We start from the raw sequence: 18503 nt of genomic DNA on the forward strand, positions 1-18503 counted from the left end.
TGGCATCGGATCAAGAACGCCATTTCCCCTCCCGAAACAGAAAGAAACAAAACAATCGAACCCAATTGAAAATGCCTGTCTAAAATGCAGAATGGTATCTAAAACGCTATGCCGCCGGAAAAGCTATAAGTAGAAAACCGGGAATCATTATAACAAGAAAGGAAAGAAGAAAGGAACAATAGAGGAGGAAAGCATAGCCCGGTGCCATCGAAGTCATAAAATAGCTGAGGCGATCGAGGGACATACTGAAGGTAGATGAATCAAAGGAAGCGAATGCGGATTAATAGGAGAAAAGCTTAGGGAGATAAAGATTCACTACTCTTATCCCTTTCGAGGTCCTTTTCTTCATCTCTTGACCTATGTGAGCTTGTCGCACTTGGTCGCCGGAATGTATCCAACGGAATGAAGTTGCTGAAACTTAGGCGCTTGCCGTTTCCTCCCTTGTCTTTAGACTTGTGGGCCCCTTCAGCCTCAACCTTTTTTCGAATGTCTTTGTCGATTGGGGCACTGATATCATCTCGCACATTGGCTCTCCAATAATCATCCCAATCGACTGGCTCAACAGAAAATCTGTCTCTATTGGAAGAATTGACCGAACCATAATTCCAATCTCTCTTTACTGTGCGTGGCGACTCTGGTGTAGAAGGTCTGTCTGTACTATAAAGGTAGCCAGTGTTGGCAATATATGACTCGGAGCTTGAGTTTGAGAATACTCTGTTTGCAGTGGTGAATGTGCTATTTTTGGTTGCGCTATCCATAATCTCAGGCTGATTATGGGGAAGTTCGTTGACAGTGACCAAAGATCGATTAAAAATGCCCCAAAAAGAGAAATGTCGGGTCAAAATAGGTTTTATAGAGGAGGCAGAAGCGCAGAGTATGGCAACGTCCACTTCTATTACAGACCAGATTATGGGTAGTGTGGAGGAGTCTAGATTCCGCACGTTAGTCGCCGATCGAAGGACTGACAAACGTCTTGACTAAAAATTTTGATCCGATCGACTCACAAGTAATATCAAAGTGCTTTAGCCCGTCAAGGTTAATGAAACGGACGATAGAGGCGATACAAGCGCTGATTTTAGAGTTAGCATCGGATATGAATTAAATTTAAGCGGGCGGTACTGGCAGACTTACAATGTCGCAAGAATGACTAAACTTGCAATCGCAAGCTTTTCTCTTCTCGACATTTTGAGGTTCCAGATCATCGGTATTGGTGCTGTCGCCAAAATGACATCCGTAGTGACATTGATCCCAGCCATGGTCTGAAGAAACGCCATCAAGTTGAGGCACTTAGCATCTTTGATTGTCCAATCCCAGCTAGCTTCTATTGGTTTGCAATGGAAGACCACAACGAAAAGTGTCATGAGAAAGGATGCCACAAGTGTGAACCCGACACCATAAAGAAAGTATCTAAACCATTTCACCGGAAAGACACGGGCGTAAAGAGTTACAACCGAACATTTGACGAGATTCAGGGAGAAGGAATAGAGCAAGCCAGCCCCATTATTTAAAATCTATATTCTGTCAGACTATCCGCGATGGAAAGAACACCCAATACACTCCAAGGCTTACTTTTGCGAAAAGACCAATATTTTCTTTCAGTCCGTCTAGATCGGCGAGATTTTGATTCCAGATATGGTGCCCAAGCCCTAGTCGAATAGCTATTCCGATAGAAACGTAAGTATCGATGTATTCGAGGCAAGACAAGAGGTAACATACAGTATATGATAATGCTAGAGCAGGCAAGTGATACCAGCTGGATGGATAATATTCATTAGATTCCCAACGACAAAGAACAAACGGCGGACAAAAATTGGTCAAGGCGGCAGAGTCTTAGGGATGCAGAATTGAACATACTGTTGCAGCAACCATAAGGGCTACAGTTCATGATCGGTTAGCAGTTGAAGAGTCGCTGGATATTTGAACTAAAGAAACTTACCATCGTCCACTTGAAATCTACTAGCAAGACCAACTCTTGCGTATATTCTCGCCCCCATAAATAATATGATCAAGCCCATAAGCACTGAGTTGACAATGATTATAAGATGAACATGATTGCTCTTATCGTTGAAGTCGATCTCCGAAAGATCAGGAAGCTGGTATCCAAAGCTTTCGGCGGACGTTCCATTGATTACATTGTCCATGTTGTTTCCCTCTCGGCGAAAAAATCTTTAATATCGGTGTTGACTTTTGACTTAAGTTGTTCGAATTCCACCGACAGTCTACCACATCCCCTCCATTGTCGGATTCCGAGGTTGCGGTCCCTTGCACTTGAAGCCGATGACGCTCTATGTAAAATCTCCTCCTCCACTACGTATTCCAGATACGATAACGACGCAGAAGATGGCAGCAGTAACAGCTTTGTCAAAACAGATCAAAAACCCCAAAAAGAAGAAAGCTTAGCAAAAAGTTATGATGGGGAAGCGCTAACTAGTAGATTATATTAAAAGCGAGGATAAACGAATAAGTGGATCTCGAACTCTTCGACGTGGGTCCCTTAGAGCTAATAACACCACTCCACGGAACGGTTCATAGGAAAAGGCAAATAATATAATGGTGAGCTAAAGACCTTACCCTGCATAGTTATTATCAATTCAGGTCTGGAGTCGAATTTACCCAGTCCCTTCTGACTCTGTTACACTGCCTAGAATGGAGCGCGGGACATCTGCTCACAGCAAGGCTTTGAAATTAAACAACGCATTCGAACATCATTTGGGCAGGCCAACCCCATGCCAGGGCGCCATTGTTCCGTGATTGATTTATGGAGAGATACCCTGTTTGCCATGTTAGAGAATCTGCAGAAGGGGTGCAGAATGAGGAGAAAGATTCTATAGAGTATGCGCACTATAGCCTAGTCAAGCTCATGAGTTTAACAGGGCTTCGCCATAGTGAGATCCACTCTTTTACTGCTTTGCATGGAAACCCTGGAATACTCCGAGTCTTCTGTCAGTTTTAGGAACCTAGCCGTCATCTTTCAGATGTATGGTCGCACCCCACGGATTCCTGGTGTTAACCTCAGGAACAGAAATTGGCCATGTAAAATTTAGTTGTGTGGCTTATGTGGTGTCGTTCCTTCCTGCAGTCTTTGCTTGCTATTATATTGGGATGTGCTTAGACTGGTCTGTGCGATAAGATACCCTAGTTCTGATAGACGAACGTGCAGCATGAACCATGTCCTTTTTGGCTCGTAACCCACAGGCGGATTTGGGGCAAGATCTTCTGGAAGAATGTCACATATTATTCTAGAAGGCCCCGAAATACAGAGAGTGACTTTGTCCTTCCTTGGTCAATCTGAGATATTCCGAACTCCGAGCGGACTTTGTTCACCTGCGGTGAGACTTTTGTGTACGACCGTGCAGATGGGGTGTGGGCTTTCTTCCTCCAGGTCCTTGGCCTATTGCGAATCTCGAACTATGATAGAAAGGCTATTTATGTTTGTACTCGTGATTTCATCTACTAGTAGTAAAGGTGTTTACTGAGCCCGCGTCGACAGAGCCAGTCATGAATCTGAAACTGGTGGCGGAAGCGAAAGGCTTACCGAACTCTTAATTGGCGAAAATCAAACTGACATCGGATCGTTACGACCTGGGGAGTACATACGTATGTACTTACACCAAGCATCAGGTATCGATGTCTACTTCCATCGATCCAATATTGCAATTAGCAACGCCTCATAGAATTGAGGCTTCCTATTTTCAACTCTTTGATGGTATCTCTTCACTCATGTGATCATGAAACGAACTATACCAACTCAGAAATTGGGATTTAGGAAAAAAAGGGGAACCTTGCAACGAGACAAAAGTCACGAGACGGTGCGTGGAAAAACAGTATCGCCAAGCCTTTCTATTCCTTTAGACGGCTATTTCGGACGAAAATTCCGATTATCCGACACCTGCTCAAGGCTTTGAGTACGCGACCACTTGCCCCGTCTGATGGTTGTACACGGTGCCTCACCTTAATTGGGTTCGAAAAAATGTACAGCATCTGTGCGGTTGGTCCGTGCTGATGCTCGATCCTTCGTATGTATTCTCTCAGATCCAAGGTTAATTCACACTCTATTATATATTATGTACACAATAGACTCGGAGAAACCCCACACTAGAACTGTTGCTTATACAGTTACATCAATATCTCAAACTCAAATAACCAAAGGAATCTAGATCCTCTCCAACCCAATTTCAGTTATTTATTTATTTTTTTTTTTTTCATATAATGAGCGCATGAGCTAGCTTACTAGTCTGGCCATACCACCCTTAAACCCTCAAAGGTTGGTGTCAGATATCAAGAAAGGAAGCATTGAAAAAAATGCAACAATTTCCGAGACTTGCATACAGCCGGCCAGCCGCCTAAAGTCAAAGAAGAACAAAATAAAAAAAACTTCACACCAGCAGGGATATATTCAGTTTTTAGAAATATCCCGCAAACTTCCACTCTGTATTTTATATCAATTTGCATATGCAGCTAACTTTTTAAAGCTTCCAAAACCTCGATATTCCTGGGAGGCTTGAGATCCAATCGATGGTCAGCGGTTACGTTACCGGATGAATTTTTGTGGTAAATCACACACGTGTGAACTGCAGGGTGGGCCATTGAAGCCGGGCTGCACTGGTCCGTGCGGCTTTCTCGTGGATGTGCTGTATAATCCTTCTAGAAGAGCCAGCCGCTTCCAATGTTGAAACATCCAGCAGGGAAAACGATTCCTGGAACCTCACTCTATTCCACCAAAACCCCTGGCATCAATGATCCTATTCCCAAAACATTTAAACGGATAAAATCAAGTTATTCCGAGTCTGATTTCATAACCCTCCTCGCCGCTTTTGGTTTACTCTGGACTATCATCTCGCTTCGTGCGGGTTTCCTTTAGTTTTGTTCTTCCGACTTCAAAGCGGCTCCAATTAATACCGATTCTGATGAACCGACTGCTGTAGAATTGGCACGCCTTCACCTGTTCGAGGCACAATGCTTCCTATTGCGCAGCGCCATCCTATACTATGTCTTTGTAACCCCCCCAGCTGGCCCTAGAAAAGTTAGGGCCGCAATAAATCCCGAAACCCATTTTTCTGAAGGCTAGATTAGCCATCGGGGCGTTTTTTTTTGCGTGTTCGCCGACACCTACCTGAATGCTTATGAATATATCTTCGCTTTGAACCCTTACTCCTTCAATTTTGGAAGTTGGGGTAAATATACGACCTTTGGAGATGAGAGGGCCACAAACATGTATGTCATTGGCCTGCTGAGGGTTATCCCACAAGTACCCCTTCAAGTCGCCTGGCAAGTCACCAAACCTCGTGCTGACAATATATGTATTTGGCTAAAATGCTAGGGTATATCTATATTTCTGCTGTGGCTCGGTCCTAATCAGCGACCAACTAGCCAGCTACCTTCGAAGCAAGAGTAGCGGTAGCCACGAGTCGAATCATATTTGCGACGTGGATATCCTAGTTTCTTCTCGATTTCGCCATTCAAACCGTGACGATGCGCATGAGCAATGCATGTGCATTCGCAAAGACCTCTCGAGCACTGAGACTTTATGCTGGAGATCGGTATCAGCATCTTATTTATAACTCTGGCAGCGTACGCGTGGCGACTCTGACAGCCGTTTTGTCCCTTCTTACTTTGAATTTTGGGTATGGGATGGGTGAATGAGTCCTGCGGAACGGTGTTCTTCAAGATGGAGTCCTAAGCTACGGGTTTATGCTAGGACTTTCGCCATTATTGGGTGCTGTGTTCTAAGCACATTGATCTGTCCTACGATTCCTCTGATTTTTTTCGGAATTTCTGGGGATTCGCATGCAAATATCCCTAGTTACATGAAACCCGGTATGAAGAAACAACCCAACTCTAAATCTGGGAGGCGAACTATATAGTTATGCCATCATGATTGATTTCATGGAATGGGAAAGGTCGACTATCTACCAAGGAAACCAAGAAGCTCTGGAGATTAACTCTAAAGAAACTTTGGGACGGCACAGATGCGGGGTTTAAAATGATTTACGTATGCTTCCCGGTATACGGGTTAAAGGCATTTCGAAGTCCCTCCTGCAGCCAGTGTGGCCATCTACAAATCTAGTTAGTTTCTGTCTCGATTTACAGAACCCCGAGAAAACTTTGAAAGGAGTGAAGGAAGCATGCAAAGGAAGAATTCTTACCCTCGTATCCCTGTCGCAAAGCCCAAATGATTCGGGACAACCAGAGTACCCCCATACCCGCTATACAGCTGTCCCACTATAGGATTAATTGTTTCATCCAACTGCAACGTCGGCAGACCCAGTTCCTTCAAATCCGGCTCAAAGTCTTTGATAAGAGGGGTATGGGTCCACAACGGATGCACAAGGCTAGTCCGAACTTTATTTGCTTTATAAATATGTCGAAATTCTAGCCGGAGGGCTTCATGTAAAGCACATAGCCCGGATTTTGTAGCAGAGTAATCAGCTGCTCCAGGGATTGGTATATAGCTACTAAGGCTCCCGAGTGACATGATATGGCCGTGATTATTCTTCACCATAGCCGGAAGAAAGTGCTGGAGCATTGCAAAGTGGCTTGTCAGGTTGACATCTATCAGTGTTCGGATTTTTGAAAAATCCTTATTGAGAATAGGAATTTTATGGCATATCCCAGCATTGAGGATAAGGACCGTTGGATCACCATGCTCGACCTTGATCTGTTCAACTGCGGAACCTAGTGCCTCCCAATCTGTAATATCGACTTGATAGTGGTGGACGTTTTTATCTGTTTCTAGTATATCAGCGGGGTAGCCCCAAGTGATGGTTATGCCTTCGTATTGAATCATGCGCTCACACGTTTGAAGCTGGGGACCTAAGCCGTTCTTATCCACCGTCACGACTTTCGTCCCCCTTGTCGCCAACTTTGCCGCTATCTTTTCTCCAAACCCACTGCTAGCTCCGGTAATCAACACCAGTTCGCTACCCCAGTCATATTTGTCCTCAACCCAGTTATTTTCGGAATTCCGTGAAAACCAACCACTGACACCAAGTATCGACTTCGCCACAGTGGTGATTGCGAAGGTGGATGCGCAGAGCAAGAGAAGGCGGGATAGAGCCTTATCTGAAAGATGCGGAGTAAGAAGGTCTAGGGCGGGTTGCCGAAGATGAAGTGGAGCAAACTTTGAAAAGGCGTATATTGAACCCGTGAGAAGAGCCAGAGGTGTCGAAACCTGAGGCATATTGAAATCTTAAATGGGAGCAGATTGTGGTGATTTTGCAATGAGAGACTGGAGGAGATCTATAGCTACCGTTGAAGAACTATAGTGTAAAATACTGTTTGCGTGCAATATCTGACAGGGACTCCGGGATCCCAAGACCATGTAGAGCGACTTCTTTGACCTTTAGTCGACAGTAAATATCCCCTCGGTCCTCTATCAATGCAGTATATCCCTGAACAAGTTCAACAGGCCGGCAAGGGGGGCTGGCTTTGCCGGTATTTATAACCGTCAGACTCTGGAGGTATAGTTCCAAAGGAGCAATTCTATTCGAGACTCAGCGATTCGACATTGGGGGCCCCACATAGTCCGATATCGATAGCATTATGCATACAATTGTGCGAACGCCAGGAAGCGACTCCCAGACTAATACAATCGAACCCCCCAAACTGGCTGCTGCAGTACCAAATAAGCGAGACTAGACTACCTGACGCAATGCGCGATATCGATACCATCGACTCCGCACCCGAAAATTGCAACGCATTCTATAGCTAGGCTAGTTTCTCGATCTAGATCAGTCTTTTGAACCGACGCGACAGACCCTTCCGATCGCTCTCATCTTTAGATTTAATACAAGTATCGATATATCTTGTAAGTAGTGTGGACTTCCGTCCATTATCTCGAGGCCCAAATGACGTCGTACTTGCAAATGCACATTAATACATTTGCACGTATATGCATACATATGTATATGTACATTCCAATGAATAGAAGGTCACCTGCCAATATTCGCATTCCTGAAGCTCCGAAATCGAGTTATCGGTGAGACCGGCTGGTCGTTGACTTGCCAGCTCGGAATTTGTTTTTTTTGAAGCACATTGAAAATTAAGTCGGAATTGCATGCAACGCCTGAGGGAAATCTAGAGCATTGAACTTCTAGACTTATATCGGCGTGCAATTCCGGGACTATGAAAGGAACCATGTGTCTATGCAGAACCATTTTTGGGGGGGAGAGCACTTAAGTGGGTAGGAAATGCAATTTAAGGAATTAAAAGAGTACATGATGAAGCTAAATTTATAAGGGCCATGGCGTCTATGTCTATGCCAATCTATTTCTAAGATAGCTCTGAAAAGAAAAGAACTATACAAAACTTAAGTATCAAGCAATCTAACAGCGTATACAAGCTCCGGTTTCTAACATCATCAATTAGTTAGGTAAGAACCACGACACCCCAGGCCTGTCCGCGAGCGGGATATCATCGGATATGTTGAATCCATATATAAGGAGCCTGTTGGTGCTAATCATATACTGTTGTGCGGTCAAAACCGGTGTCGTGTAATTATGTCTAAACCTCCAACTAAGCCCAAAATATACACCATGGACCCATGAAACGGCAGTGAATTCTCTTGTCATACGTAGGGCCCCGTCTGGGGAACCGTCAAGCGATGCAGCCTTACCCGACGGGAGAGGCACATCATAGGCATTTACGTTTTTGTATGATTCATCCCCAAGGCCTGAAATAAAGAAACTGAATTCTGAATTTTTGTAGTAGTCTGCTGCATCGGGAAGACCAAAAACAGATTGTTGATTGTTTTTGTCAAAAAACCACTTGTAGGTGACACTGACGCTATACGTGGTTTGGGGACAAGTGAAGAAGTTCCAGCCGACCCAAGCCCATCCAGTTTCGTTCCGGTATTTGTCAGCCTGGACTCGAGCATCAATAGGGGCGTCTGGTGCAGGAAACCCGCCGGGAAGTTGTCGCCATAGAACGTAGCCGCGTTCTTGGTACCTAGACGCTTCAGACAAGCTTAAATCGTAAGTTATATTTCTGGTGGTGGTGAAGTTATCTAAAGGCTCTCGCCCTCCGGATATTAGCTGTCCGCCAATTACGCCGTTAGTTGGTCTATGGCGCGGGCGACAGACAGTTGTGGTGCTTGCGTCGATTACGGTTCTAGTCGTACTACCGCCCTAATACATATTCTTTCCGTTAATATATTTTTGATTTAAACTTCGATATCGCGAGAGAGGAGATTCTTACGGTTGTCGTGGTAGTAGTCAATGTTCCAGTTCTCACCACATGTGTCTGTAATTCGATCGCAGTTGTGGTCGTCCTGGTCGTTGATGTAACGTAGTTCGTATTTATCGACAAAGACGTCGAAGCACTGGTAATAGTAGTAGTGAAGGAATAGCTTGTCACCGTGCCGAGGACATTGTAAGATGTACTAGCAGTGCTCGTGCTTGTAGAGGAATATGTAGTTTCCGTGCCATTTATAATACTTGTTTCGTCTACCATGAATGTAAGTGATGTTGGCGTGACTCCAAAATTATTATACAGAATTTCGAAATATAAACTGCATGCTGAGGCAACGATAACGGCGTCAAAGGACTGGATGTACGTGGGAGTCAAAGCTGCATCTTGGACTCTTTCCCTAAAAGCTACGTCACGCGCGCCTAAGCCACGACCCCTTCGAGTAGTGGTGGTTGAAGTAGTTGTGAAAATTCCTGATGTAACAGGTGGGCTCTTAGTTGCATAGGCTATAGTATTGATTGTCGTTAATGAAGTACACGTATATGCTGTTGTTGTGGTGGTCCGGGTCGAAGTGAAGGATGTGGTGCTTGTAGCTGTAGTAGTCCAAGAAACACTCCTGCTTGTACTTGTATAGAGAATGTTGAAGGGGGATGTCGTCGTGGTGGTAGTCTGACGTGTCGTAGCCGTTGTTACCTGTTCGATGACAACTGCACTATAATCGACAATGGAAAGTGTCTCAGTAGCAGCAGTAGTCTCCGTGGAGACTATTGTAACTTCAGTTTCAGTAACAGTACTCGTGAAGTAGAGGCCGAGTTCAGAAGAGCAAAACTCGAAATAACCTCCCTGAAGAAGGATATCTCTCACGGCATTAACCGCATTGGTCTCATATAAGACAATTGTAGTGGCGTTTGGTTCCATATAAGTCGAGGTCGGAATTGCTTTTTGGGCGAGGATAGCCCCATTATATAAAGCCTGTTGTCTAGATAAGGAATCTAGTAAGAATAGAGCAGGGTTCACAGCCATACAACCCTCTCTGACGGGACAATCTAAGTAAGCAATCTCGAGATGTGAATCTTCGTCGCAGGCCAGGAAGACCCAGTTCAATAAAAGGAGACCAACATCAGGATCCGTAATAAATGGCCCCATGGTTGCACCTGCAGGATAACTGCCGTCAAGGCTTAGCATGAGCATGATACGGTTCTCATAGCAGATGGCACGGTCATCAATTGAGTCTACAGTCCTCACAGATGTATTTGCATAAACTGTGAAGTTGCCGCCGTAGAAAACCATTTGATCGTCCGATGTCAACTGGAAACCATGGAAGTCAGTGCCATTCCTATCTCGCATAACAAGTTGAAGATCATCGTTGACATATATATTACCCTCATTGAAGGCAGCCATGGCAAAGACGGGGAAAGGATCCTCTGTGCTGGTAAAGTCGGCCTCAGCAGCAGTGTTTGTCAAAGTTCCAGACGGCACATCCGGTAGGACGTCAATACCCGAGGTTGCCGTACCGGTTGCCCCCCCAGTCCGACTACTAGTTGTGCTGATTGACGATGAACTACCTGGGGAAATACTACAAGTTGATACCCCACTAATCTGACTCTTTCTCTTAAGGCCAGCGGAGTAATACTGTGAGTATGATGCTGTTGGAACGCTGGACGCCGTCAAGTCAATAGCGCCGCAATCCCCTGGTACATCGTCGCTAGCAGTATCATAAACCGCAACATTGTTAGATACGCAGTTAACCCAGCCATAAGTAGAACCGTTACTATCAAGTTGTAGTAAGCTACTACTGATAGAAAACTGGCCATACGATTTGCCATCTGCCCCAGCAGCACGAGGGAAAATGATTATATGTCCCCGAGCCCTGCCTCTACGACGGAGGATGTTTTCTGAAAGACAAAATCCAAGACTATAGGCGATATTGATTGCGCGCTTGGCAGTGACTGTGTCTGAAAAGTCTGCGAAGATTTTCACATTAGACCCGTACGAAGTCAACGTGCCGTCCGCATTTAGAATAAATGCTGCAGTGAGACCTGATGATGGATTGGACAAGACAACATTTCCAGAGGAATTAATATCAAGGATTTCCGTGTCAGTGGCACTGAAGACGTAAAGATTTCCTGGAGTTGGGATACTGCTGGTCGACGATGGCTTTGTGGTAGTTGTAGTCGTAGTGGTAAAGCTGTGACTTGTGCGCGAAGACGAAGTCGATCTTGAAGTGCTCGAGTTTGAGGAGATACCGAAAGGGTCCCAAGTTGCTAAAAGATTCTCACAGAGTTGGAGAGAAGTGCTGCTGTTGGTGCCACTGCACTTATTGCTTTTGGTGACAGTTGGAATGAAGGTAGAGGTTTCAATTTGTGTGACAGTCATGAAACTCGTTACTGTGGAGCTTTGGCCCTGGACTAAAGGAAGGCCTATTAACAGCGAGAGAAATAAAAAAGCAGTCGTCATATCTTCCAATTGCCAATTCTTGTAACTTTAAGACTTAGTTTTAAAACACAAATATACAATTTTGAAATTGTGTGAAGGGACTATAGCAAAGTTGTATGGGAGGAAATGGAGAACGAGTGCCCAAGAATTCTATTAGGTACCGAGCTACAAAATATATAAGACTCATGTTTCGTATTTATGAACAATCGATAGGCACGTATATAGTATACATGCGGAGATCAATTCTCGAATGAAGACTATAAATGCAAGACTTGCTTTCAAATATCAAGTACGGTGATTATGGTTGGATTCGATGACGTGCTATATTTAGATATGTTTTCATTCATGTACTATTTAAGTAAAATCTTCGTGAATAGGAAAAATGGCGATCATCTAATAATTCAATTTCGAATATCACCTCGAGCCTTCAGGGCTCGTCAAAATCAAAAAGACACCTCGATTCTATCGGTCCGACTTTTTGTTTCCCCCTCCAAAGGGCCTTCTAGAGGGTAAGAAGTCTCCCGACAATACTTGTACATGAGATCTCTAGGCTTAACAGGTAAAGACCTAAGGCCTGCAAAACTAAGATACCAAATGCCATGTGAATATATTAATATTTCGCCAGTTAGATATTGGTTATCTCGCGTGTTGAACGTGTGGTATTTGAGATCTGATCTTGGCACTCTCTTCGAACACAGGGAATCCCAGAACGAACATTAAATATCAATGGATTGCCTTAGTCATAGCTGGGGACTGCTAGCACGAGACCCGATACCGAAAATTGAAGAATATTTTTAATTCTCCTAGGCTCTGGTATTTCGAAGAACGCCTATGCCTTCACTGGTCCGATCACTAGTACAGCTAGCACAAAGTGAAGCTTAAGCATATCGCTCGCGCTCCGCAATTATCGCCGACTAAATATCAATCATAATATGCTGGCTGTTTTGACAGCGCGTGTGCATGTAATTTAATAGATCAGACCACGGCCACCAATAAACAAAATGACTAAGAAATTGTGAAAGGAAAAAAGAATATATAGTGAAAACATTCGTTAAGTCGAGGAGAGGAAGTCTGGCGACGAATATTAAGCTCGTCGACCGAGTCAATATTAAAAATTAGGTTAGCACAATCTTGTCCAAGGTTGACCCATGGACCAGAGATCCCTCCCAAATCGGGTCGTATCCCTTCGCGAGCACCGATGCGACTGCCTGCTAAAAGCACCGCCCGTCGGCCAACATTTTAACCGACTCGCCTTGGAAAAAAACTGCAGGGCCTCGTCATCCAATATGCCATGGCTCTTCTCACGGCGTTTTTCTATCATTTAATAGGTCTTACGGATCTCGGCCAAACGAATAGGAAGAAAGAAGGGGGGAATGCAGCGTCGGCATAACGTCAGCCGTTTTGAATACGATAGTACTAGTTATAGCTAGCGTGTACATACATGCCATACGTGTAGATTCTGCGAGGCTGCGCGCGAGGAAGAAAAGTGTAGATTACGTATACTTATGAACTCTTTTGCGATCAAATGCGATACGAATTAGAATGGTTTAGACCTTCAATAAGGAAAAAGGATAAATAGAACCTCAGCGGATCATTTGTCAATCCCACGACTCCCTAAGATCTCCGCCCTTCAAAAATACCACAATATACAACACACTTCATTTTTAGCCATTTTGATCAAAGTCGAATTGATATCGATCGATCCCACGAGACTACGGCTGAAAAGACCATCACGACTATCACTTTCACAGATAAAATAAAAAATAGTAAATAAAAATTAATAAAATAAAAATTAAATTGAAATTAGAAATAAAAAAATGTGCAATAACCACCCACGCCGCCAACGCCAAATCCTTGCAACTACAATCATCACCAGCCTCCAAGAATACAGCAAGTCCCGCAACCTTAGGCCCTACTCTCCTTCCTCTTCCTCAGATTCATCATCCCACTCTTTCCAAGAACCGATGACTAAAGGCATAGCTTACATGCCACCCCACTACACGGAGGAGGCCACCATTGACCCAAATCCACCAGCATACGAATCCCTCGCTTCAACCACCACCCCTACTGCTACTATTATCGACGAAAAACAACAATTATACCGTTTAAGCACCGAGGAACAGGTTCCTCCCCATGTCAGTGAGGGCTATAATCTCAATACGGGATTAGATAGTTCAAACTCGGTACCACGGTATATAACACCTACTGTTTCGGCGGGCGCGGCACCGCTACCGTTGATAACGCTATCTCCTGCCACAACAAGAACGACAACTACGACATCATCCGCGCCGCAATCTGAACCATTAAACCACCTCTTGGCCTCCATCACACAATACTTTGATACACAGATCAAACTTCACTCTAGTCGCCCAGCTACCGTCCGGAAACTGGAATACAAAAAGGCAAAGAAGCTATTAAAAGCCGAGAAGAAATATAAGGACCATCTGTCAAAGGGGAAGGATATGAAATACGAAATAAAGATGGAAAAGAGAGCGGAGAAAGTGGAGAAGTGGACGGAATTTATGGTAAAAAAGAGCGTAGGAAAACATGAAAAGCATGTTAAGAAGCATGGAAGATGTTGTGATCATGTCCCTGTCAATCAACAGCAGGCAGGGACTGTTGATCACTAGAGGGCGCTGGAAGAGTGATCGGTGACAATGATGAGTTTGAATGGATTTTATGATACCTTATGATCATCTTTTTCTGTTTGTATTTCAGCGAGTTGGGGTCCTTTCTTTCTTCTTGGAGCTTACTAAGTGGCTTTTAAATTTGGCTAATAGCGTTCATTGAAGAACTTTTCATTGAAATGTCTACCTCTCCTGGATTTTATGGTATAATGTTTAGTTTTTAAGTATTTATTATATTATTTTCTGTATATAGACAACTACTTATAGATCTATTTCAAAAATCGATCGCACATGCATGAAACGAACAGGCAAAATTTTCAAGAAAAGGTATTAAAGGAGTGTATTATTGTCATTAAATTATTCCAAACCCCCAAGCCGCAAACGCCGACCGAAATTAATTTCTAAATCAAAATATATATCATTTACAACAAATTGTCGATATCCTTGTTAGGATTAACCTTTATCGGTCCCTTCCCGAACACCTGGCCATCCTCCGTAATCCCATCCTTCCCTTGGCCCTCCTCTGCACTGCCCCCTTCAACATTCTCCTCTTCCTTGTTAGGATTAACCTTAACCGGTCCCTTCTCTCCCTTCAAAACCGCCTCAACATCACATCCCTTCGGCACAACCCAACTGGTGGGGATAGCACAATCGCAATCACTGTCACATCTTTTTGTAACAGTGGTGGTGGACGGAGGCTTGGTAAGACAATCACATCCGAATGATTGAAGATTTACCATTGCAGCGCAGAAGAGTGGGTCCTCGCAGGCTGGAGCAGTGCAGGAACGAGTTGCGGTGACAGTTACGGAGTATGGGCATGTTGGAGTTGCAGTGGTGGTTGGCTCTTGACGGGCGAGATTTTGGTGGAGGTTGGAGGTAGGGGTTGGAACAGGAGAAGAGAGGACGGTAGCGGCGAAGAGGAGGGAGGCGGTGATAGAGTACTTCATTTTGAGGGTTTTGAAAATGTATATGTGTATATATATGCTATAGAAAAGGTCGTTTCTTATTTATAGATTGCGATAATTATCCCAAGTCAAGTGATTGAGATTGAAAGAATGGAATTTTATAATTTCAAAATCGTTCCGACAGTTGAATCAAAAAGTGACAGCCGAAGAATGAAATCGATTCGGTTCAAATAAAATTTTTATAAACGACTGGATTGAATAAAAACCGTCAACGGTTGTTGGTAAAAAAAGGAGAAGAAGAAAAGATAAACCCGAAGGATTAAATCGTCAACGATTGGAATGTAAGATGTAGCGATAGACTGATGATTGGAATTAAAAAAAGGACATATCAGTAAGGCACCACGCACTTTATATAGCTCCCCCAGTCCCGCCAAATAGGTATTGACTTAAGACTAATCAGTATAGTACTGCACAATGACACTTTGCAAAATCTGAAATATTCCGTTCGACAATGATTCAATTACTTCATGCATCCCGTTTCAGTTCCTTTTCTCTTAACATGACACAACGGAGAGGCCGCTATGGCCATACAAAGGGTCTGCCAAGATCCAAAAGGAAGCTTGGTGTTTTTCCACATAACGTACTATACCTCGCTTGGACCCGACGGTGCCCTAGCTCTACGGAGAATAAAAACCCTTCTAGAACAAATCGGAGGGTACACAGCCACAAGTTCCTTTTCAACGTGAACTGATCATGATATCATTGCTTGGGAAATATCCCGTTCGAAACAGGAGGACCCCGTAGATGCCGCCACACCAAATGACTAGACCGAAGTGGCTTCCAACGAAAAAAGAGAGACAAAAAGAATAAAGAGGTTAAGGTCAGGTTACATTCGGGGTACTAACTAGGTATTTGGCGACCATTAAGCCCTTATCAAATGCTAGCCTAAAGATCTGCAAAAATTTGGCGTTGTGGTTTATACATTTTATAAAAATTAAGCTGAGCTTTGGATTATTTTGGAACAAACATTTTGGCATGCGCAAGTTTGTGATGCCATGTCTTGGATTCCTATTTTATCTTGCTGGTTTGAACTTCTGAGTGAATTTTCTGTGATATGTTATCTCTGGATTTAAAATACCAGTCTGTAACTAGGGTTAATCTAGAGGGTTCGACGCGTTATTAAAATAAAGGAAAATATCATGAATAACAAAACATAATGTTCTCAAAATCATAACCGTGATTGATGCGCCTTCATATCAAAAGGAGAAGAAAAAACGCCGAACACCCTCTAATCAATAAATGATGTTCCCCAAAATGACGACGGCAAAATGGAATAAAAGGGCATCCATAAAAGATTTTACACCAACTCCCTCCCTGCAATCGGTCTCCCGCTTGCCAACTCAGATGCTGAAGGATTCCTGCTGTCTCCAATATCATTATACGGTCCCGAATACACCTGATGTCGCCCTTCATAGCCGTATCCCCCATCGCCATATCCCTTGTAAGGTTCGGGCCCCGCAGCCTGTACTCTCAATGGCTCAAATCTTCCCTCCGTTGTACCTGTAGCCTGATCCAGCCCCTGGTATTGTTGTATTCCTTGATAGCCGCCATGATGATACATCAACGGACTTCCTGCTTCCTCGTCTCTCATTCCGTTGCCATTGTTCTTGTGAGGATCGTTCATCTCAATTTCACCACCAGAAATATTAGCCCCTTCATAGCTTGTTTGCCCATTCTTGATAGCCTCGTGTTCAGCAATCAGCCTTGGTCGAACCTTTCGCATTTGCCAATAGATGTACCCTGCTGCTACAATGGTGATGGCGAAAGTTATGCCTAGGATTATGTTTGAGACTAGATGGCCACCGGAGGGGTTGTTGATTATGACGCCCAAGTATACCACTTTTAAATCCATTAGTACTTACACGGAGCTGTAAGAACGATGTGAGAACGTACCAACGAGCTGTTTGGGTAAACTGAGAAGTGTAGCGATGAAGAATACCCAAAAACTGATACCACAGGTCGCAAACACTGCTGTTGTCAAATGTGCAGGAATAGCGGATAGACGGGCGATAAACACAAACTAGTAGTTATCAACAAGTTAGTATCAACTACTCTCCCTCTCTCTCTCTCTCTCTCTCTCGGGGGCTGGTACCAAAGGGGGGATGTACTTACGATGATGCCACCCTCTCTTGTCACAGTTGCCAAACAAGCGTAATTCAAATTTCTCCTTTCTTCCTTCTCTGCTCTCCCCCTCAAAAACCCCTTAAATGCAAAATAGGTTCCAATTTCACCAATAAACGTTCCCGCTGCAACAATTGCAAACCCGATCCAGAGACCGTAGACGATACCGCAGAGAATTGCGACGATTTCGTGGCCGAATAAAGGAGGAAAGGAGATAATGAATAGGATCAAAATGGGTATTATCCAACCCCAGGATAGCGAACGGATTTTTTGAGAGACGGGAGTAAGCCACTATTTTTTCTCTCAACGGTTAGGATATATATATATATATATATATATACGTGTGTGTTTAGGAGGTGTATAGAAGAAACGTACTTTAACGATTTCTTCGTGATAGACACTAATGAGGACAGTTATGACGATGATGATTATCAAAAGAATCCACCAAGCTATTTAATTATGTCATTTCGGTCAGTGAATGTGTTGCCAATGTGAGCCTGCAGCTAGGATTCCGAGCTCTCTGCGTCGACTCAACCGATAGATATCGATATGATATAGAAGGGAAGGGACAGGGAAACATACGAATGTAGCGCTTTTTTGTAAAGAATTTCTTCCAGTCGAAGGGTTCGTAGGCAGGGATGATTGGTGGCCGGACCTTTTCGACCTTGGGCGATTGGGAGCGCGAGAACAGCCCCATTCCTTCTATTCCTCCCTCTTAAGCTTGCTTATCTCAGTAACCAAGTAGCTTATGGTATTCCAAAAGGAGTTCGAAAGAGTCGTGAGTATGAATGATGGTGGTAATAGTGACGATGGTGATGGTAGTGGTGATGGTGGTGATAGGATGGGTTGAAGAGGTGTAGGTTATACGTCCTGGAGAGAAGGAAAAAGGGAGTTAAGGCGGCGTTTGGTGGCAATTCGGTGTAGCGCAACGACGTAACAGTGCAGCATTCAGAAGGTAGCTATTTGGAGCAGCGGAAGTAACCGGACTTTGCTGGACATTCAACTTACGCTTTTTAATTTTGACGGACGGAAAAGAAAAGGAGGAAGATGGCAAGAATATATAACCAGGCACCTATACATAAACAGAGTGAGCATAAGATATTTACCCCTCTGCTAATTATCGTATCTATCTTGTAATATGTATTAACAAGAATGAAATGAATAGATC

The 18503-nt window shown here is 43.9% G+C and overlaps 6 protein-coding genes across 6 annotated transcripts; 1 reads left to right on the forward strand and 5 right to left on the reverse strand.

The window, feature by feature from the left end:
• Positions 1–296: 296 nt before the first annotated feature.
• AOL_s00170g54 (uncharacterized protein) lies at positions 297–2141 on the reverse strand (the record flags this gene model as incomplete). The annotated part of the gene is made up of 7 exons (XM_011127683.1): positions 297–928; positions 1005–1069; positions 1132–1511; positions 1570–1658; positions 1717–1753; positions 1855–1874; positions 1937–2141. The coding sequence occupies 7 exons, from the start codon at positions 2139–2141 to the stop codon at positions 297–299; spliced, it is 1428 nt and encodes a 475-aa protein (XP_011125985.1).
• Positions 2142–6142: 4001 nt separating this feature from the next.
• AOL_s00170g55 (uncharacterized protein) lies at positions 6143–7180 on the reverse strand (the record flags this gene model as incomplete). Its single annotated transcript, XM_011127684.1, has 1 exon — positions 6143–7180. One exon carries the CDS (start codon positions 7178–7180, stop codon positions 6143–6145), a length of 1038 nt encoding a protein of 345 aa, XP_011125986.1.
• Positions 7181–8363: 1183 nt separating this feature from the next.
• Positions 8364–11562, reverse strand: AOL_s00170g56 (uncharacterized protein; the record flags this gene model as incomplete). Its single annotated transcript, XM_011127685.1, has 2 exons — positions 8364–9125; positions 9196–11562. 2 exons carry the CDS (start codon positions 11560–11562, stop codon positions 8364–8366), a joined length of 3129 nt encoding a protein of 1042 aa, XP_011125987.1.
• A 1877-nt stretch (positions 11563–13439) lies between these two features.
• AOL_s00170g57 (uncharacterized protein) lies at positions 13440–14252 on the forward strand (the record flags this gene model as incomplete). The annotated part of the gene is made up of 1 exon (XM_011127686.1): positions 13440–14252. The coding sequence occupies one exon, from the start codon at positions 13440–13442 to the stop codon at positions 14250–14252; it is 813 nt and encodes a 270-aa protein (XP_011125988.1).
• A 419-nt stretch (positions 14253–14671) lies between these two features.
• Positions 14672–15196, reverse strand: AOL_s00170g58 (uncharacterized protein; the record flags this gene model as incomplete). The annotated part of the gene is made up of 1 exon (XM_011127687.1): positions 14672–15196. The coding sequence occupies one exon, from the start codon at positions 15194–15196 to the stop codon at positions 14672–14674; it is 525 nt and encodes a 174-aa protein (XP_011125989.1).
• A 1315-nt stretch (positions 15197–16511) lies between these two features.
• AOL_s00170g59 (uncharacterized protein) lies at positions 16512–18032 on the reverse strand (the record flags this gene model as incomplete). Its single annotated transcript, XM_011127688.1, has 5 exons — positions 16512–17053; positions 17108–17234; positions 17327–17626; positions 17711–17784; positions 17918–18032. The coding sequence occupies 5 exons, from the start codon at positions 18030–18032 to the stop codon at positions 16512–16514; spliced, it is 1158 nt and encodes a 385-aa protein (XP_011125990.1).
• Positions 18033–18503: the final 471 nt, after the last annotated feature.

This window comes from Orbilia oligospora (assembly GCF_000225545.1).
Source record: "Orbilia oligospora ATCC 24927 unplaced genomic scaffold scaffold00170, whole genome shotgun sequence".
NCBI lineage: Eukaryota > Fungi > Ascomycota > Orbiliomycetes > Orbiliales > Orbiliaceae > Orbilia > Orbilia oligospora.